General features: G+C 40.0%; 1 protein-coding gene across 1 annotated transcript; it reads left to right on the forward strand.

The window, feature by feature from the left end:
* The first annotated feature begins 10,635 nt into the window (after positions 1-10,635).
* Positions 10,636-14,587, forward strand: LOC119423348 (lipopolysaccharide-induced tumor necrosis factor-alpha factor homolog). Its single transcript, XM_037690726.1, has 3 exons — positions 10,636-10,729; positions 10,805-10,931; positions 14,479-14,587. The coding sequence occupies exons 1-3, from the start codon at positions 10,636-10,638 to the stop codon at positions 14,585-14,587; spliced, it is 330 nt and encodes a 109-aa protein (XP_037546654.1).
* Positions 14,588-18,394: the final 3,807 nt, after the last annotated feature.

Raw genomic sequence — 18,394 nt, forward strand, 5'->3', positions numbered from 1 at the left:
GTGTGTTTGTGTTGTGTGTGTTTGTGTTGTGTGTTTGTGTTGTGTGTTTGTGTTGTGTGTTTGTGTTGTGTGTGCAGAACAGAGGTCAGACATCAGCTGATCCACAGATACCAACTGTCTCCATGACGTACTGATACGACTGTGGCTGCTCGCAGACTGTCATCAGATATGTTTTATCAACTAAAACAGAATGCAGTGAGTCATGATGACTTTGTTTTTACAACCATCTGTTAGCAAAATATCTTACGAACCATTGGATGGATTTTAGAGAAACCGTCATAATGTAATTATTAGATGTAAATCTAAAACTGATCAACTTTTGGAGTTATTCAGTTCAAAATATCAGCCTGAGGTAATAAACATTAGCAAACATGAAAAACAGCTATAACGTAGTGAGTTTTACAGATATAGAGCTAAAGTTTGGTGTGGTAGTAGCCGAGGATCATTCACAACACATATTCTGAGTAACGTTTTGCAGAATCCCAACATCTTCAGTTTGAAAAGAACAGTCTGTGATTTCGCAACACAAGAGGTTCTTGGTCCGAAAGTCTGGCATAAAAAGTTGAGGTTGCATTCTTACAAGAAATGTTCTGTGTTTTATTAACAAAATTATTTCAATCCAAAATATGAGCTCTAAACACAAATACAAAAAATAAGGAATCGTAATGTTTTTGTCTGCTGTGTTTAAAAGGTTTAAAGTAACTAATGACCATTGTTCTGTTTTATCCACTGAATTTTATTTGTTGAAAATCTAAAGGGCGTTCTGCTCCCTGCAAACTTAATGCTTCATATTTCTATAGATTTTATATTTAGGAAGATGTATGCTTGTTTGTTTTGAGTACATAAACATACAAACAGACCACAGTCAGTGAGGATCCACAACTTCTCCTCCACCATAACCCTCAGCACTGGCTCACCTCAAGGATGTGTGTTGAGCCCCCTCCTGTTTACTCTGCTCACGTATGACTGTGCAGCTACCCGTCCAGGCTGTCACATTGTAAAGTTTGCAGATGATACAGCAATGGTGGGATTTGTATTACAAACAATGATGAGTCCAACTGCAGGCAGGAGGTGGAACACCTGGAGAGCTGGTGCAAAGAGAATAACCTTTACATCAATGTGAAGAAGATGAAGGAGATGATCGTGGACTTCAGAAGGAACAAACACACCTACACACCCCTGAAAAAGGAGGATCTGCGGTGGAAGTGGTCTCCAGCTACAAGTACTTGGGTGTACACATGAATGACAACCTCAGCTGGAGCAACAACACCACCAGCCTGATCAAGAAAGCTCATCAGAGACTCTACTTCCTCAGGCGGCTGAGACGAGCTGGTCTGGGAAGCTCAGTCCTCACCTCCTTCTACAGGTGTGCAGTGGAGAGCATCCTGTGCTCCAGCACCAACGTGTGGCATGGAGGCTGCACAGCTGCAGAAAGAAAAGCTCTGCAGAGAGTGGTGAAGGCTGCACAGATGTTGGAGTCAGTCTCCCCACCATCACAGACAGCTACACCTCCAGATGCAGGAAGAGGGCCACCTGCATCACGAAGGACCCCACTCACCCAACACATACACTTTTTGCCCTGCTCCCCTCATGAGGGAGGTTGGGGAGCATTAGGTGTGGAGCCGCTGGACTGAGGAACAGCTTCTACCCTGAGGCTGTTAGACTCATGAATCTCTAACCAGAATAATCACTGTGAAAAAAATCACATCATGTTGCTGCTGATCTGTTTCATGTTGCTGCTGATCTGTTTCATGTTGCTGTGTTCATGCGTGCTCATCTGCTCACACAGACTCATGCTCGTGCTGCTGTTTGCCGTATTGTTTTACTGTTGCTATTAGTGCTCGGTAAGATGTTGGTTGATGTTTTTCTTAGTTCATATCTTAGATGTTATTACTGTTTTTCTTGTACATTTTATTGGTGGATGTAACTGGGACCCTGTGAACATAATTTCCATGTACGACATGTGGTGCGAACGACCATAAAAAAAAAACTGACTCTGACTCTGATAAATAAATCTGAACACTGAATGAAGAGAAGAAAAAATAATAATATTTTGATATATTAGAGTCAAAAATATTGAAAATGTTCTGTAAAAACAAACATGTTCTGTAAATCATGTTATACAGTGGGGGAAATAAGTATTTTATAGACTGCCAATTTTGCAACTTACAAAGAACGGAGAGGTCTGTAATTCTTATCGTAGCAACACTTCAGCTGTGAGAGACAGAATTTAAGTAAAACGAAAATCACATGTGTGATTTTTAAATAATTTGCATTTTATTGTATGAAATAAGCATTTGATACAATAAAAAAAAAAAAAAACTGAACTTAATATTTGGTACAGAAACCTTAGTTTGCAGTCACAGAGGTCAGATGGTTCCTGTAGTCATGGACCAGGTTTCCGCACACAGCAGCAGAGATTTTGTCCCACTCCTCTACACAGATCTTCTCCAGATCTTTCAGGTTTCAGGCCTGTTGCTGGGCAGCATTGAGTTTCGGCTCAATCTCCAAGGATCTTCTACTGGGTTCAGGTCTAGAGACTGGCTAGGTCCATCCAGGACCTTGAAATGCTTCTCATGGACCCAGTCCTTAGTTGCCCTGGCTGTGTGTTTCAGGTTATTGTCATGCTGGAAGACCTATCTTCAATGCTCTTACTGAGTCCCTGGTGACAGCTCTTTGGTCTTGGCCATGGTGGAGACGTTGGAGTGAGTGGACAGGTGTCTTTTAAACAGTGCAGAAAAGGAGGGCGTCTTAAAGAAAAACTAACAGGACTGTGAGAGCCAGAATTCTTGCAGGTTGGTAGGTGATCAAATACTTGTTTCATGCAATAAAATGCAAATGAATTATTTAAAAATCATACAGTGTGATTTTTTTCTTAGATTCTGTCTCTCACAGTTGAAGTGTACCTACGATGAAAATTACAGACCCCTCCATTCCTTGTAGGTGGGAAAACTTGCAAAATCAGCAGTGTATCAAATTTGCCCACGCACTGTATATCCTCCATGAAAACCTTATCAAGAATCAAACTACTGCTGGTACTCAAGAGGAGTACCACTAGTCTTTATACTGTAGTGCAGCAAAGGCTGATGGAATATAAAATGTATCCTTTGTTCTTCAAATGACAAGTCACCTGATAAATAGCACCATAAACCTCCACTCACTCCAAAGGTCAGAGTTGTGTGAAAAACAAAGGCTGACCAGTAAAAGAAGCAGAACAGCAGCCAACATCACTAAACTTGCACAAAGGTTTAAAAAGTACAGAGATTTACTACTCAAGACCACATACATGAAACACCCAGCTCTTTAGAAGCTACAAAGAAAATACTATCACTACTTGTAAATACTATTACTACTATCCAACAATTTTTAGTCAGATCATGTGGACCGTTTCTTTTTTTTTTTTGTGCTGAAATGTTTCACCTTCCATCCAGAAGGCTTCATCAGTCAAGGAAACACACAACACAAAACTGATTCTTCCCCCAAACAGCTTACTCCAAATTGGAACAAACCAGTTATGTTGGTGCTAACATGGTCTCTTTGAGATGCCCCCTCCTCCGGTGCCGGCCCTCTTCCTCGCCGACAGTCGTGTTAAACTGGTTCAAAACCAACAAAATCCATGCTCAATAATCCAGGTATACAATCCAACAATTTTCAATCAGGTCATCTGAACCGTTTCTTTCTTTTTATTTTTTTGTGCTGAAACTATACTATTACTACTACTACTATTACTAATAATATTAATAATAATAATGATGATGATGATGATGATGATGACATCAACAAGAGTAAGAACAAAAGTTTTTAACTGTTTGAGAAGTGCAACATTTTAATAAAACTTAAAGCCGCTGCCAGTGGCTTATTTTGCTAACCACAGTAACCGATCACATTTATCTGTTACTCCCTATCTGCTAAGTTAATGAGACAGACGAAAATGCAGACTGAAAAATAAGCCTCAAACAGACAGACCTTAAAAAACTACAATTCATAATAGAAAGAAAGAAAAAAATCCAGTGACACATGTTTAATTTAACATTTGTGTTTTAATCAGGGGTGGATGGGAATGGGGAGTGGTGGCGCAGAGGTTAGAGAAGGTGGGCCTGTGATTCGAAGGACGCCGATCAACTTCCTGTACCGACAACAACATAAAAAATGTGGGTGGGGAAAGGTGAAGCACCCGCATCCACCTTCATTTGCCCCACTCTGGACCCTTGAGCAAGGCCCTTAACTCCCACCATCTGCTCCCCTGGGCACCCTAGACGGCAGCTCTCTGCTCCACACAGAGGGCTGTGGTAGCTCGACACAGGAAGTGTGAACTTATCCAAAAAAGGTTTTTGGCACTCCTAAATATACATTCATAGTACAAGAACAAACACATATGATTCTGACTCTACTGTCAGTATAATTATAACTGTAATTTGTCTCATTTGTTTGTACACTGGTACAACAGTACTTTTTGCAAGTATGTTTTGCAAAATACTGGGATAATGTTCATGATAAATGTGCATGCAATAATTGTGGTACAAGCTTTAAGAGGGGCAGCATCGTGGCTCAGTTGGTAGAGCTGCTGCCTCTCGGCGAGATCCTGGCGTTTGTATGTTCTCTCAGTGCATGTGTGACTTTTCTAGTTTCTTCCCACAGACCAAAAACACGCATGTTAGACTGATGGTAACTCTAACTTGTCCCTAGGTGTGAGTGAGAGAGTCAATGGTTGTTTGTCTCGTTTGTCTCTATGTGTCTCTGTGATGGACTGGAGACCTGTTCAGGGTGTCCCCCACCTCTCGTACAGTGGCTGGACATGGGCACCAGTGACCCCTGAGACCCCAAAAGAAAGAAGTGGGTAAAAGATAATGGATGGATGGAACCTTTAAAGCAGAAAATGAATTTAACACATTTTTTGCATGTAATTCTATGCAGGACATGTGACATGTGATCACATGTGATCGCATAAACATGTTGAACCTGGTCTGGAAACATGTGGAGAACATGTGTTTCACGTGTTAGTTTAACATTTTCACATGCAAAGTTAATATGTTTTTATGTTGCTGCAGTACTCTCTTTAAAATCATAAAGTGATTTATTTATACTTTGACGATGTTGTTTGAACATACCAGACAATATGTAGAAGTATTCAGTTAAACTAACATAGGTACGAGTAGAAAAGTTTGTTGTTTTAGGAAAATGCTTTATGGTTTAATGCTGCCGTCTTCACAAGAATAAATGTTCTACGTTCTCTCGGTTATAAAAAAAAAAATCCCTGTTTGCCTAAATGTTTGGTGCTGTTCAGTCCATCCTCAAAACATTTGCATGTCATACAGTCCCTCATTTGTTTATGTGCACTGTTTGCCTCATGTAAATAGTGCCATCCATTCTGACGTCTGCACAGTTGTTTCTTCTGCTCAGACGATGAGGATCGGATGAGGATTCAACCATATGGGATGTAATCAGGAGGGCTTATGATCCAGCTGCTTCACTTGTTGGGGAGAAAAGAGGTACTGTAGTTGGAAACTTGAGTTTGATACAGAAGAACTTAAATTCTGGCTTTGAGCTACAGGTTTTATTCATGTCCATCACATCAGGTCGGGTCGAATCTGTTGAAGACATTTGGAATTTGGGTTTGTGAAGCAGGATGGAGGATCCAGACCAGGACCGGGTGTCCCTTCACCCTTTCAGGTCAATTGCAAGTACGAGTCTGAACAAAGGTGGGAGTTCTGAGTATGAACAAGAAGATCTGGAAATGGAGACGACCGAGCCGAGAGGGCCTCTAACTTTGACCAAGATCGAGTTCCGAATGCAACAGCTGAACAACAGGCGCCTCCTTCTGCAGGAGATCCAACGGTGCACAAAGAAGGAGGAACAAAACGGTGGAGACGTTACACAGAGGGGTGAGTCACTCCTTTGATTTGGGTAGTGGATAAACAATGCTTCATGGGTGTGACTCTGTTGTTTTTATGTTTTTCACTCATTTTCTATACTTGCCATCCTTCTGCGGAGTTTGTCAGTTTCTTAATCGTCTCCTGAGCAGAAAACAGCCTCGACATCCTGCTCCAACATCTTCCATCAGTCGAAATGTTGCATGAGAAAATGACCAGTGAGATAATAAATGTTGGTAAGGTGAGAAAAACGGATGGATCCTAATCAGTTTGGTCTTAAGTCTTTTGTTGGTTGGACATGGATACTGGTCAGGCCTTCCAGAATAATGTGGATTTCTTGCTCAACTATCAGCTCAATACAACAGACTTCAGTTAGTACAGGTGATTTATAAAACACCAGTTCCCTTTACAAACAAGACCAAATTACATTTAGTCCAGTTAAGTTTAAAACTAATCCAAACGCAGTCCAATCAGACTCAGTCTGCCATAGAATGACATTTAGCAAACCAGTTAGTTTGTCTAAGGAACGCAACAGATTGTGTTGAATCTTCACATCAACCAGCACGAGGCGGTGGGCAAAAGTGTATATAAAGGTGTTAAAGTTAAATTTGAATTAGACCGTGCCGGTGGAAAAAGGTTGTCTTAGTAACATTTTCATGCAGATGTTAAAGAATATGTTCTGGTTAAAAGAATGTGGCAAAGTTGTTTTTCCTGATTGATGTATGATGATCTTTATGGGGTGCTGTTTGTAAAGTTACACAGCCAAAAATTAACAGGAATATGTTTTAGCCTTTCATAAGAAAAAAAAAATTTTTTTTCAAAGTCAAAATTTCACCAAATGACATTTATGAATGTCATAGTTCCAAACTAAATATTTAATTTCCAAGCTAAATATTTAGTATACAAACTAAATACTTAATGTGCAAGTTAAATATTTAGTTTGTAAACTGAATATTTAGCTCCATGCTTAATATTAAGTTTACAAATTAAATGTTTATGTCCATGCTAAATGTTTAGTATACAAACTAAATATTTAACTTGCAAGTTAAATATTTAGGTCCAAGCTAAATATTAGTTAGCAAATTGAATATTTAGTTTAGGAATTAAATGTTTAGCTTAGAAATTAAATGTTTAGTTTAGAAATTAAATGTTTAGTTTAGAAATTAAATGTTTAGTTGATAAATTAAATGCTTAGCTTGGAAATTAAATATTTAATTTACAACTAAATATTTAGTTCACTAACTAAATATTTAACTTTCAAGATAAATATTTATTTTGTAAATTAAACATTCAGCTTGGACATAAACATTTAGTTTGTAAACTAAATATTTAGTATGGAGCTAAATATTTAGCTTGCTAACTAAATATTTAACTTCCATCCATCCATCCATTATCTTTACCTGTTTATTCCATTTTGGGTCACAGGGGTCACTGGTGCCCATGTCCAGCAATCACTGTGCGAGGGGCGGGGTACACCCTGGACGGGTCGCAAGTCCATCACAGGGCCACATAGAGACAAACGAGACAAACAACCATTCACTCTCTCACTCACACCTAGGGACAATTTAGAGTTACCAATCACCCTAACATGCATGTTTTTGGTCTGTGGGAGGAAACCGGAGCACCCGGAGAAAACCCACGCATGCACGGAGATAACATGAAAACTCTACCCAGAAAGGCCCCTGGACCGGGGTTTGAACCAGGGACCTTCTCGCTGAGAGTTAGCAGCTCTACCAGTTGCGCCACCGTGCTGCCTATATAACATAGATGACAGATCAAAAGTTTAATATGAGTAAATGTAACATTTTAAAGGAAAAATATGTTGATTCAAAATATCACAGTGTCAACAAATCCCAAAAAAGTTGGGACAAGTAGCAATAATTCAATTCAATTCAATTCAAATATACTTTATTGATCCCAGAGGGAAATTAAATGGCTGGACATTATGTGAAAATTATATGAAATGGCTAAATTAAGTGGCTGGAAAAAGGAAATTGAGCATATAATGAACAGCTGGAAGACCAATTAACACTAATTAGGTCAATTGACAACATGATTGGGTATAAAAAGAGCTTCTCAGAGTGTCAGTGTCTCTCAGAAGCCAAGATGGTAAGAGGATCACCAATTCCACCATTGTTGCGCAGAAAGATAGTGCAGCAATACCAGAATGGTGTTACCCAGAATAAAATAGCAAAGACTTTTAAGTTATCATCATCAACCGTGCATAACATCATCAAAAGATTCAGAGAATCTGGAACAATCTCTGTGCGTAAGGGTCAAGGGCGTAAAACTCTACTGGATGCTCGTGATCTCCGGGTCCTTAAACGTCACTGCACCTCAAACAGGAATGCCACTGTCAAGGAAATAACAGAATGGGCTCAGGAATACTTCCAGAAAGCATTGTCAGTGAACACAATCCACCGTTGCCAGCTGAAACTCTACAGTGCAAAGAGGAAGCCATTTCTAAGCAAGCTCCACAAGCTCAGACGTTTGCACTGGGCCAGGGGTCATTTAAAATGGAGTGTGGCAAAATGGAAGACTGTTCTGTGGTCAGATGAGTCACGATTTGAAGTTCTTTATGGAACACTGGGACGCCATGTCATCCGGACCAGAGAGGACAAGGATAGCCTAAATTGTTATCAATGCTCCGTTCATAAGCCTGCATCACTGATGGTATGGGGTTGCATGAGCGCTTGTGGCATGGGCAGCTTGCATGTCTGGAAAGGCACCATTAATGCAGAGAACTATGTTCAGGTTCTAGAACAACATATGCTCCCATCTAGACGTCATCTCTTTCAGGGAAGACCCTGCATTTTTCAACACGATAATGCCAGATCACATTCTGCAGCAATCACAACATCATGGCTACGTAGGAGAAGGATCCGGGTACTGAAATGGCCAGCCTGCAGTCCAGATCTTTCACCTACAGAGAACATTTGGCGCATCATAAAGAGGAAGGTGCAACAAAGAAGGCCCAAGACGATTGAACAGTTAGAGGCCTGTATTAGACATGAATGGGAGAGCATTCCTATTTCTAAACTTGAGAAACTGGTCTCCTCTGTCCCCAGACGTCTGTTGAGTGTTGTAAGAAGAAGGGGGGATGCCACACAGTGGTAAAAATGGACTGGTCCCAACTTTTTGGGGATTTGTTGACGCCATGAAATTTGGAAACAACAGATTTTTCCCTTAAAATGATACATTCTCTCAGTTTAAACTTTTGATCTGTGATTTGTGTTCTATTCTGAATAAAATATTAGATATTGGCACCTCCACATCATTGCATTCAGTTTTTATTCACAATTTGTTTAGTGTTCCAACTTTTTTGGAATCCAGTTTGTATGACATTTATAAATGTATTAATAACATGGTGGAAAATACGATTTTGAAAAAAAACAACTATTTTTTTTCTTATGAAAGGCTAAATAAACCAAAATATTGCTGTTACTTTTTGACTGTGTAACTTTACAAATGGCACTCCATAGTTCTTGCACCAAACAATGAGCATCTTAAATCACATGCAGTCAGGTACTTGATTCATCTGTGCACCAACTGCAACAAAAAGATCTTTCAGAGGACAGCTCAGTCCAGGAGACGCCTTTTGGCCGCCTCAGTGGGACTTCTGAACGGACAGAGACAGTGAGGGTGGTTGATGCCACCTCTGTGCGGAGGAACGATGTGGTAACAGAGGCGAATGGCCGCCATGTAGAAAATGTAAGCTGGTTTTGTGGCTCATTAATCAAGTGATGACGTCTGGTCTGTGTGACCATCCAGTGAATAAACAACAACAACAATCAGTGTTATTACCAAGGGAATAATGCTGATTAATCACAGCAACTTTGTATTTATAAAAATTAAAAATAAAACGTTAACCACAAAGGGGATCGCTGAACTGAGTTAATTTGTCACGATTCAAAAACCATTTGAGGGAGACGTCCGTCACAGATTTAATGTGTTGTGCTTCACGTCAGCTGAATTCTCATCCAAGCCTTTTTTGGTTTCGCTTTGCAGTTTACTAACGACCAGAGGGAGCATAAAGACAGACTGGTCTGTGCAGCCATTTTCCAGTTCTCACCTTATTTTGACTCGTGTGTGCCTTCTGTTGATCTCATGAGCAGTGTCTGGAGTCAGATCACCAAAATACAATCCCCCCAAAAATAAACTAACTTCTGGCACCTAGCCCTGACATTTATCTCTAACCTCAACCCCTGGCTTTATACAAAACTACCTTACATATGGGCTCAGAATGACACAGGCACACAATGATAAGCATTTGGTTACAAAATAGCACCTACTGTGTACAAAACACAACAAGGTGGGGGTACGAATCCATGAAAGTACAAATTAACCTGCACCCAGTGATGACACATTCATATATAACTTTAACTTCACTTTGACCAACACACAGCATGGTTTAGCTCAAAATGTTCACATTTTCTACTTAGGTAATGAAATACTTTGTTTATTCTCTGACTGGGCGTTGTGTTGTCTGTCCCAGGGGAGATCAGTGATGAAATGAACGAGCTGAAGTCCATTCAGAAGGAGATCGAGGAGCTGCAGGTTAAAAAGGAGGAGTTGGAGAACAACACAAAACACAAAGAATGCACAAATGGAGGCATGTTGTCTTTTCTCATTGCCCAATGTTCTACAAAGTACTAGTATGTTCTTTTAATCCCTGAAGAGAACGCTGGAATAATTTGTGTTTGAAAAAGCAGGTTACCAAGAGCAGTGCAGCTCTTACAAACAGACCCCCCGTGGTGGTATCTACATGTTGCCTCCTCCGCTGCCGAGCCAGGACGTTCCAGCTGCAGAACAAACGCACTCGGACCGCATGGTTCCAGGTTTGCTACACCCCTGTGAACGTGGTGTTGGCAGTGCTCGGTGTTCTTTAAATGTCATGCACCTTCTGATTCTTATGTCTCGTTTTCTTGGGGAAGTGGAGATTCTGGGCCCCACAGCAGCGGTCACAAAATGTCCATCCTGTGCAGAGGTCGTTACCACGGAAACCCACAATACAAGGGGCGCGGCAATGTGGATAATGTGCTTCTTCTGCTCTGTCATGGGGTGAGTTGTTGCTGCAGCAGAATGTTTTTATAAACCTGGTGTGAATAAAACTATTTCATGAAATATTTGTAACTAGGTGGCTCTGCTTCAGGAGGTCACCTGTGTGTGTCTATACCAATCTGTTGACTGCGTGACCAACATGTTGCTGATAAATGATAGTTCAGTTCGTTTCAATTCTGTGTAAGTTAATGAACAATTAATATCTTACCTGTTGTACATAGTTGTTTGAATGACCAAAGACAATAACTCTGACTGAATTGAGCAATTTGTGCAAGTCCCTCCCTCCCTCCCTCCATCCATCCATCCATCCATCATCTTTACCCACTTCTTTCATTTCGGGTCGCAGGGGTCACTGGTGCCCATATCCAACCATCACTGTGCGAGAGGCAGGGGACACCCTGGACAGGTCTCCAGTCCATCACAGGGACACATAGAGACAAACGAGACAAACAACCATTCACTCTCTCACTCACACCTAGGGACAAGTTAGAGTTACCAATCAGACTAACGTGCATGTTTTTGGTCTGTGGGAGGAAACCGGAGTACCGGAGAAAATCCACGCAGCATGGAAAGAACACGCAAACTCCACTAAGAAAGGCCCCCAGACCGGGATTTGATCCGGCTGCCTTCTCGCTGAGAGGCAACAGCTCTACCAACTGCACCACCGTGATGGGTATTTAGACTAACAATATACATAAAAATATTAATATAAATACACATAGCTTTCCCACTTATGCGTACCTGGAACAACCTCTGACTCATGGTGTCACTTTGCAGCATATAATAAAGACTTTAACATAAATGCCAAAACAACTCTGAACAGTACATTAACAAGAACAACATATTTCCACACTCAGAAATATGATAGTCAGAAACTTTGCACATGCAGTACTGGATAATTTCCCCAAGGCTATCCAGCCGAGCCATATTAAACATCAACAAATGTTTATTACTGGGGGAATATTGATGATGATGCACAGCAGCTTTGTAGTTAGTTTAAAAAATGGTTAACCACAAATAGGATGGGTTAAGTGAGTTAAATCATTGCAGTTAATGAAATGAAGGAGAAGTTCGACATGCATCACGCTCACTTTCAACCCAGCTGAGTTCTGCTCCGCCTCTTATGGTTTTGCTCAAAGCTCACACCTGAGCAGGACGTGGACGCTTCACCTGTGAACCGCTTGAGGAAGAACTGGTCTGTTCAGCCATTTTATTGTAAATGAGAACTGGTTCTTAACGGACCCACCTGGAACAGCAACAAACTGGTCATTCAGGGAACATTAAAAAGGTCAACAACTTTTATTTGAACTGTGTACAGATTTGGCAAGTCAGAGAAGACACAATAAAATTTGTGTTAAATAGGAGGCATAGTGTGTCATTTTTGTTTTTAATATTGTTTCACACTTTCATTGCAAGGAAATAAATCTTGAAATTTAATTTCTTTAAATTACACTTTTGGTTTCTGTTTACTGCATTTATCATTCAAAGCAGTAAAATAAATTAATTTCATAGAACTGATCATTGTAATACTTGGTTTATTTACATAATGACTTTAATTGGTTGATATTCGGCCCATAGCTGTTGGCTTTCAGTAACTGTGGCCCCCTGAGCAGTTCAGTGCACACGGGGCCACAGTTACTGCCCTGCCCTTCTCTGGCAGAACCAGGCTCAGGAAAAGTGTTCATCTGCTTTGACCGGCTGGGGTTTGAGAGGACAGGAAGGAGAAACAAACATAGAATGATGGGTCCAGATGTACTTTCTATTGGAAGAGAAACAAATAATAATAATAAAAAAAAACATGTTAAGGATAAAATACAAACTGGAAGAGTAGAGCAAGTAAAGACACCAGCAGAGTGAGGAAGTAGGGTCAATTTGTCCTCCAGCAAGTCTAAGCCTATAGCAGCATAACTAAGGGATAGCTCAGGAAACCCAAACAGACACTAACTGTAGAATTTATCAGAAAGGAAAGTCTTAAGCCCAGTCTTAAAACTGGACAATGTGTCAGCCTCACGGACAGAAACTGGAAGTTGGTTCCACAAGAGAGGAGCCTGAGAACTGAAAGATCTTCCTCCCATTCTGTTATTGGAAACTCGAGGAACCATAAGCAAACCTGCACTCATAAAGTGAAGGGCTCTGTCAGCAAAGTATAGAACAATACAATTTGTAATATAAGATGGAGCTAGGTTGTTGAGAGCTTTGTGTGACAACAGTAAGATTTTGAATTATCTTCTGAATTTGACAGGGAGCCAATGGAGAGAAGCTAAAACTGGAGAAATATGATCTCTCCTATCAACTTTCATTAAAACTATGACAGCAGCATTTTGGATCAACTGAAGACTTTTTAAAGAAGATTGTAGACACCCAGATAACAAACCATTGCAATAGTCCAGCCTAGACGTGATAAATGCATGAACCAGTTTTTCTTCATCATATTTGGTCAAGACATTTCTAATTTTAGTGATATTACGCAGGTGGGGGAAAGCAGTCCTGGTAACTTGTTTAATGTGGGAGCTAAAAAAATACATAAATGATCAAAAATAACACTAAGGTTATTTTACATTATAACTGGAGTCCAAATTAAAGTCATCTAGAGGAAGTGAAAGACTACAAAGTTAATTCCCAAGATACTCAGGTCCAAAAACCACAACCTCTGTTTTGTCAGAATTTAAAAGCAGAAAATTAAGGGTCATCCAGGTTTTTGTTTATAAGACATGATTGTAATCTAAATGATTGGATTCATAGGGTTTCATGAATACATTTAACTGAGTATCATCATCATAACAATGAAAATTTATCCCATGCTGTTTAATTAATTTTGTTTTTTTACATAATGGAAGCATATACAGTATAAAGAGTACTGCTCCAAGCACTGAACCCTGAGGAACTCCATGACTAACTTTGGTGTATGAAGAAGATTTATTATTTACATTTACAAACTAGAATCTATCAGACAAATATGATTTAAACCATTTTCAAGCCATTCCTGTAATCCCAACATCATATTCAAGCCTCTGTAGTAAAATATTGTGATCAACTGAATCAAATGCAGCACTGAGGTCTAACGGGACCAGTATAGACACAAGTCCATTGTCTGAGGCCATGAGAATATCATTAGTAACTTTCACCAGTGCTGTTTCTGTGCTACGATGAGCTCTAAACTAAACCCTGACTGAAACTCCTCAGATTATTTCTGTTCAGATGTTCACACAATTTATTTGCAACTATTTTCTCTAGAATTTTTTGGATGAAATATAGGACTATATTTGGGCAGAATTCCTGAAACAAGATCCGATTTCTTAAGTAAAGGTTTAATTACAGCAACCTCAAAGCGCTGTGGTACGTAATCATTCATTAGAGACAAGTTAAGCAGACCCAAAATATGGATTTTAATTTGGCAAAATACCTTGTTAAATAGTCTGAGATGGGGTCTAGCAGACATGTGGGTGGTTTGGATGAAGCTATGATTTTGATAATTCAGAGTTCTCAACAGAACTTTAATTAACCTTCTGTTTCCCCCTTCTCATCTTTTTCCTGTGTTTTACTCCAGCTGTGTGGCAGGCTGCTGTTTGATCCCATTCTACATGAAGCGCCTCAGGAACACCCACCATCGATGCCCCCAGTGTCAAGCCCACATCAGTACCCACTATCCCCTCTGACACCAGGAGCACCATGTTCATTTAGAAGGATTGTAAACCATAAACCTGGGACTTTAAATAATAAACTGTAAAATACTCTTGCACATCTTTGCAAACAGTATTGGCACTTAATCAGGATAAAATATCTTGATGGTCAGAGTCAGACGTATAAATATATTTTATTGCTACTGTAAATATATCTTTGAAAAAGTGGGATGATAAATAGTTTGTTCTACCTCTGGTCAGGCACCTGACAGAAATTGTCTGTTTATTCTGTCTGTTAGTCAAATATGCTGCAGGTGGAGGGGACTTTCCACGCTTAACATTGTGAACTAATCCTAAAATAGTTTAAACGAACTGTATTGTTTATTAGAGATCCGTACGATTCAATTTACCATGTGATTTGCATAAGCATGCAGTAGGACATGAGAAAGTTTTGTATCTTTACTGGTTGTATACAAGCAAAATACAAAAGGAGTGTGGGAAAAACTGAATCTACCTTTACTTCTCCCATTTGAATAAAGAAATCAGTTTCTCCTAATTAAATGCATCAAATAACTGAGTGACAGCTCGAGTTTCCAATATTGAACCTTGTCACAAAATTCTAATTTTCTGAGACTGACAAGAGTGTGTTTTAGGATTCGAGCACAATGGCAAACAGGAATGGTTCGAAAGTTTTATTGATAGACAGCTGCTGGTGGAGGTCAGGATCCAAGGACTGGTCCAATCTGTGGAGACAGGAATTAATGATCTGGGTTTTACGGTGAATGTTCAGAGGAAGTCACTAACCTTCACAGTCAGATAAGGGAGGGGATCCTTCAGGGAGTTGGAGATGGTGACATCACTGACGGTGAGTGAACAGCAGCAGACAAGCAGGGCTGAGCAGAACGTTGTTTGAAGGGGCATCCAAAAAGGAGTTCAAGCAGGGGTCGAGCACAGGAGGTCAGAGATCCAAATCCAAAGACAAAACGAAATCTGCGAGACGAAGTCATAGAAGTAAGGAGAGTTGATACCATGGTCAGAGAGGTTAATCCAATGCAGTAGTGATGGTAGTATGAAACAAAAGTTTCAAAACATGCTTCGAACCCTGCAGTTAAATTACATCGGAGCTTGCTTTGGTGCGGAAAAAGTCACGTGACACGTGACGTTCGAAACACAAACTGTTTTGTTGTCGAAATGAATCGCTTGACTGGTTCGCGGTCCAATCAGCTGATTCCCTGGCACTGACTCGTCTCGATTTTGACAGGTGACAGGTTGAGACCGTTTTGAATTGAGAGCGCTCAACACTATAAAACAGCTCTAAAAAGTTTGTAACGTGTTGTTAGAGAGTAGGTGTGTTTTTGCTGTTAGTTGAAATTGAGTAATTATAGAGCCAGCCAGGAAAAGAGGTTGTTCTAACACGTGGGAACACTTCATTCTGCTCATGATAAGGTGGTTTTGGCTTTTAAATGTCAAAAAAGTTATACAGTGCCTTGCAAAAGTATTCAGCCCCCTTGAACTTTTCAACCTTTTGCCACATTTCAGGCTTCAAACATAAAGATATAAAATGTTAATTTTTTTGAAGAATCAACAACAAGTGGGACACAATCGTGAAGTGGAATGAAATTTATTGGACGGTTCAACTTTTTTAACAAATAAAAAACTGAAAAGTGGGGCGTGCAATATTATTGGGCCCCTTTACTTTCAGTGCAGCAAACTCACTCCAGAAGTTCAGTGAGGATCTATGAATGATCCAATGTTGTCCCAAATGACTGATGATGATAAATAGAATCCACCTGTGTGTAATCAAGTCTCCGTATAAATGCACCTGCTCTGTGATAGTCTCAGGATTCTGTTCAAAGCGCAGAGAGCATCATGAAGACCAAGGAATACACCAGGCAGGTCTGAGATACTGTTGTGGAGAAGTTTAAAGCCGGATTTGGATACAAAAAGATTTCCCACGCTTTAAACATCCCAAGGAGCACTGTGCAAACAATCATATTGAAATGGAAGGAGTATCAGACCACTGCAAATCTACCAAGACCCGGCCGTCCCTCTAAACTTTCATCTGGAACAAGGAGAAGACTGATCAGAGATGCAGCCAAGAGGCCCATGATCACTCTGGATGAACTGCAGAGATCTACAGCTGAGGTGGGAGAGTCTGTCCATAGGACAGCAATCAGTCGTACACTGCACAAATCTGGCCTTTATGGAAGAGTGGCAAGAAGAAAGCCATTTCTCAAAGATATCCATAAAATGTGTTGTTTAAAGTTTCCCACAAGCACCTGGGAGACACACCGAACATGTGGAAGAAGGTGCTCTGGTCACATGAAACCAAAATCCAACTGTTTGGCCACAATGCAAAACGATATGTTTGGAGTAAAAGCAACACAGCTCATCACCCTGAACACACCATCCCCACTGTCAAACATGGTGGTGGCAACATCATGGTTTGGGCCTGCTTTTCATCAGCAGGGACAGGGAAGATGGTCAGAATTGATGGGAAGATGGATGGGGCCAAATACAGGACCATTCTGGAAGAAAACCTGTTTGAGTCTGCAAGAGACCTGAGACTGGGACGGAGACTTATATTCCAACAAGACAATGATCCAAAACATAAAGACAAATCTACAATGGAATCGTTCACAAATAAACGTATCCAGGTGTTGGAATGGACAAGTCAAAGTCCAGACCTGAATCCAATCGAGAATCTGTGGAAAGAGCTGAAGACTGCTGTTCACAAACGCTCTCCATCCAACCTCACTGAGCTCGAGCTGTTTTGCAGGAAGAATGGGCAAGAATTTCAGTCTCTCCATGTGCAAAACTGATAGAGACATACCCCAAGAGACTTGCAGCTGGAACTGCAGCAAAAGGCGGCGCTACAAAGTATTAACGCAAGGGGCCGAATAATATTGCACGCCCCACTTTTCAGTTTTTTATTTGTTAAAAAAGTTTGACACATCCAATAAATTTCATTCCACTTCACGATTGTGTCCCACTTGTTGTTGATTCTTCACAAAAAATTAAAATTTTATATCTTTATGTTTGAAGCCTGAAATGTGGCAAAAGGTTGAAAAGTTCAAGGAGGCCGAATACTTTCACAAGGCACTGTTTTAATGTTCAGCAGTGAAGATATTATCTAACCCATTTAACCCATGTATTTAATATAATTACAGTAAAATGATGTACGTGATTTTAATAATCATATATCAGTATTGGCTCAAATTATTATTTTTTAAATTTACATTAGTGTATTTCTGCAGGTGCAGTGTTTGGTGTGTTCAACTGAAGCATCATGATACCTCCTCTATGATTAGACACTTCAGCTCCAAACATGGAGATGCTGGAGACGTCATTTCATTGTTATTTTTAAGAATGATTAGGACTCGGACTCTGCCAGTTACGCAAGCACAATACCATTGCAACATTTTTATTAAATCTCTTCAATGCACACTTATCAATCTTTATTCAAAAACATGTAAGCATAAATACATTTTTCAAACCAGACAACATAGAAAGTTGATGAATTTTAAAAAATCTGTTTTTTTAACCACAGTAAAGTAGTTTCTTTAACACTAGTTATTGACGTTCTTCGGTGTGTGCCACCAAAAGCATAACGCCTAATTTGACAGCAGCATTGCAAAATGCCACAAGAGGTCACTGTAAATGAAGCTTCAACAAATGAATTTATTTTTGTAACAATTGGCCCAACTGGTTCAATGCTTCATAAAAGCTTCATTTGCTCATCACTACAATGCAGACAAGGAGCAGACAAAGTGGGTAATCCAAAAGGCAGGCGTGAGGTCAAAACAAGAATGCAAACAAGACTATGGCATGAGCGCTGGACTA

Source organism: Nematolebias whitei, chromosome 17, assembly GCF_014905685.2.
Source record: "Nematolebias whitei isolate Nwh7 chromosome 17, NemWhi1, whole genome shotgun sequence".
Lineage (NCBI taxonomy): Eukaryota > Metazoa > Chordata > Actinopteri > Cyprinodontiformes > Rivulidae > Nematolebias > Nematolebias whitei.

What these genes read in the sequence shown, in the direction of transcription:
- LOC119423348 (XM_037690726.1), top strand. Translation starts at nt 10,636, where the DNA reads ATGTTGCCTCCTCCGCTGCCGAGCCAGGACGTTCCAGCTGCAGAACAA. An exon ending in TTTGCTACACCCCTGTGAAC is followed by an intron (nt 10,730 to 10,804) that starts GTGGTGTTGGCA and finishes TTCTTGGGGAAG; the next exon opens with TGGAGATTCTGGGCCCCACA. An exon ending in TTCTTCTGCTCTGTCATGGG is followed by an intron (nt 10,932 to 14,478) that starts GTGAGTTGTTGC and finishes GTTTTACTCCAG; the next exon opens with CTGTGTGGCAGGCTGCTGTT.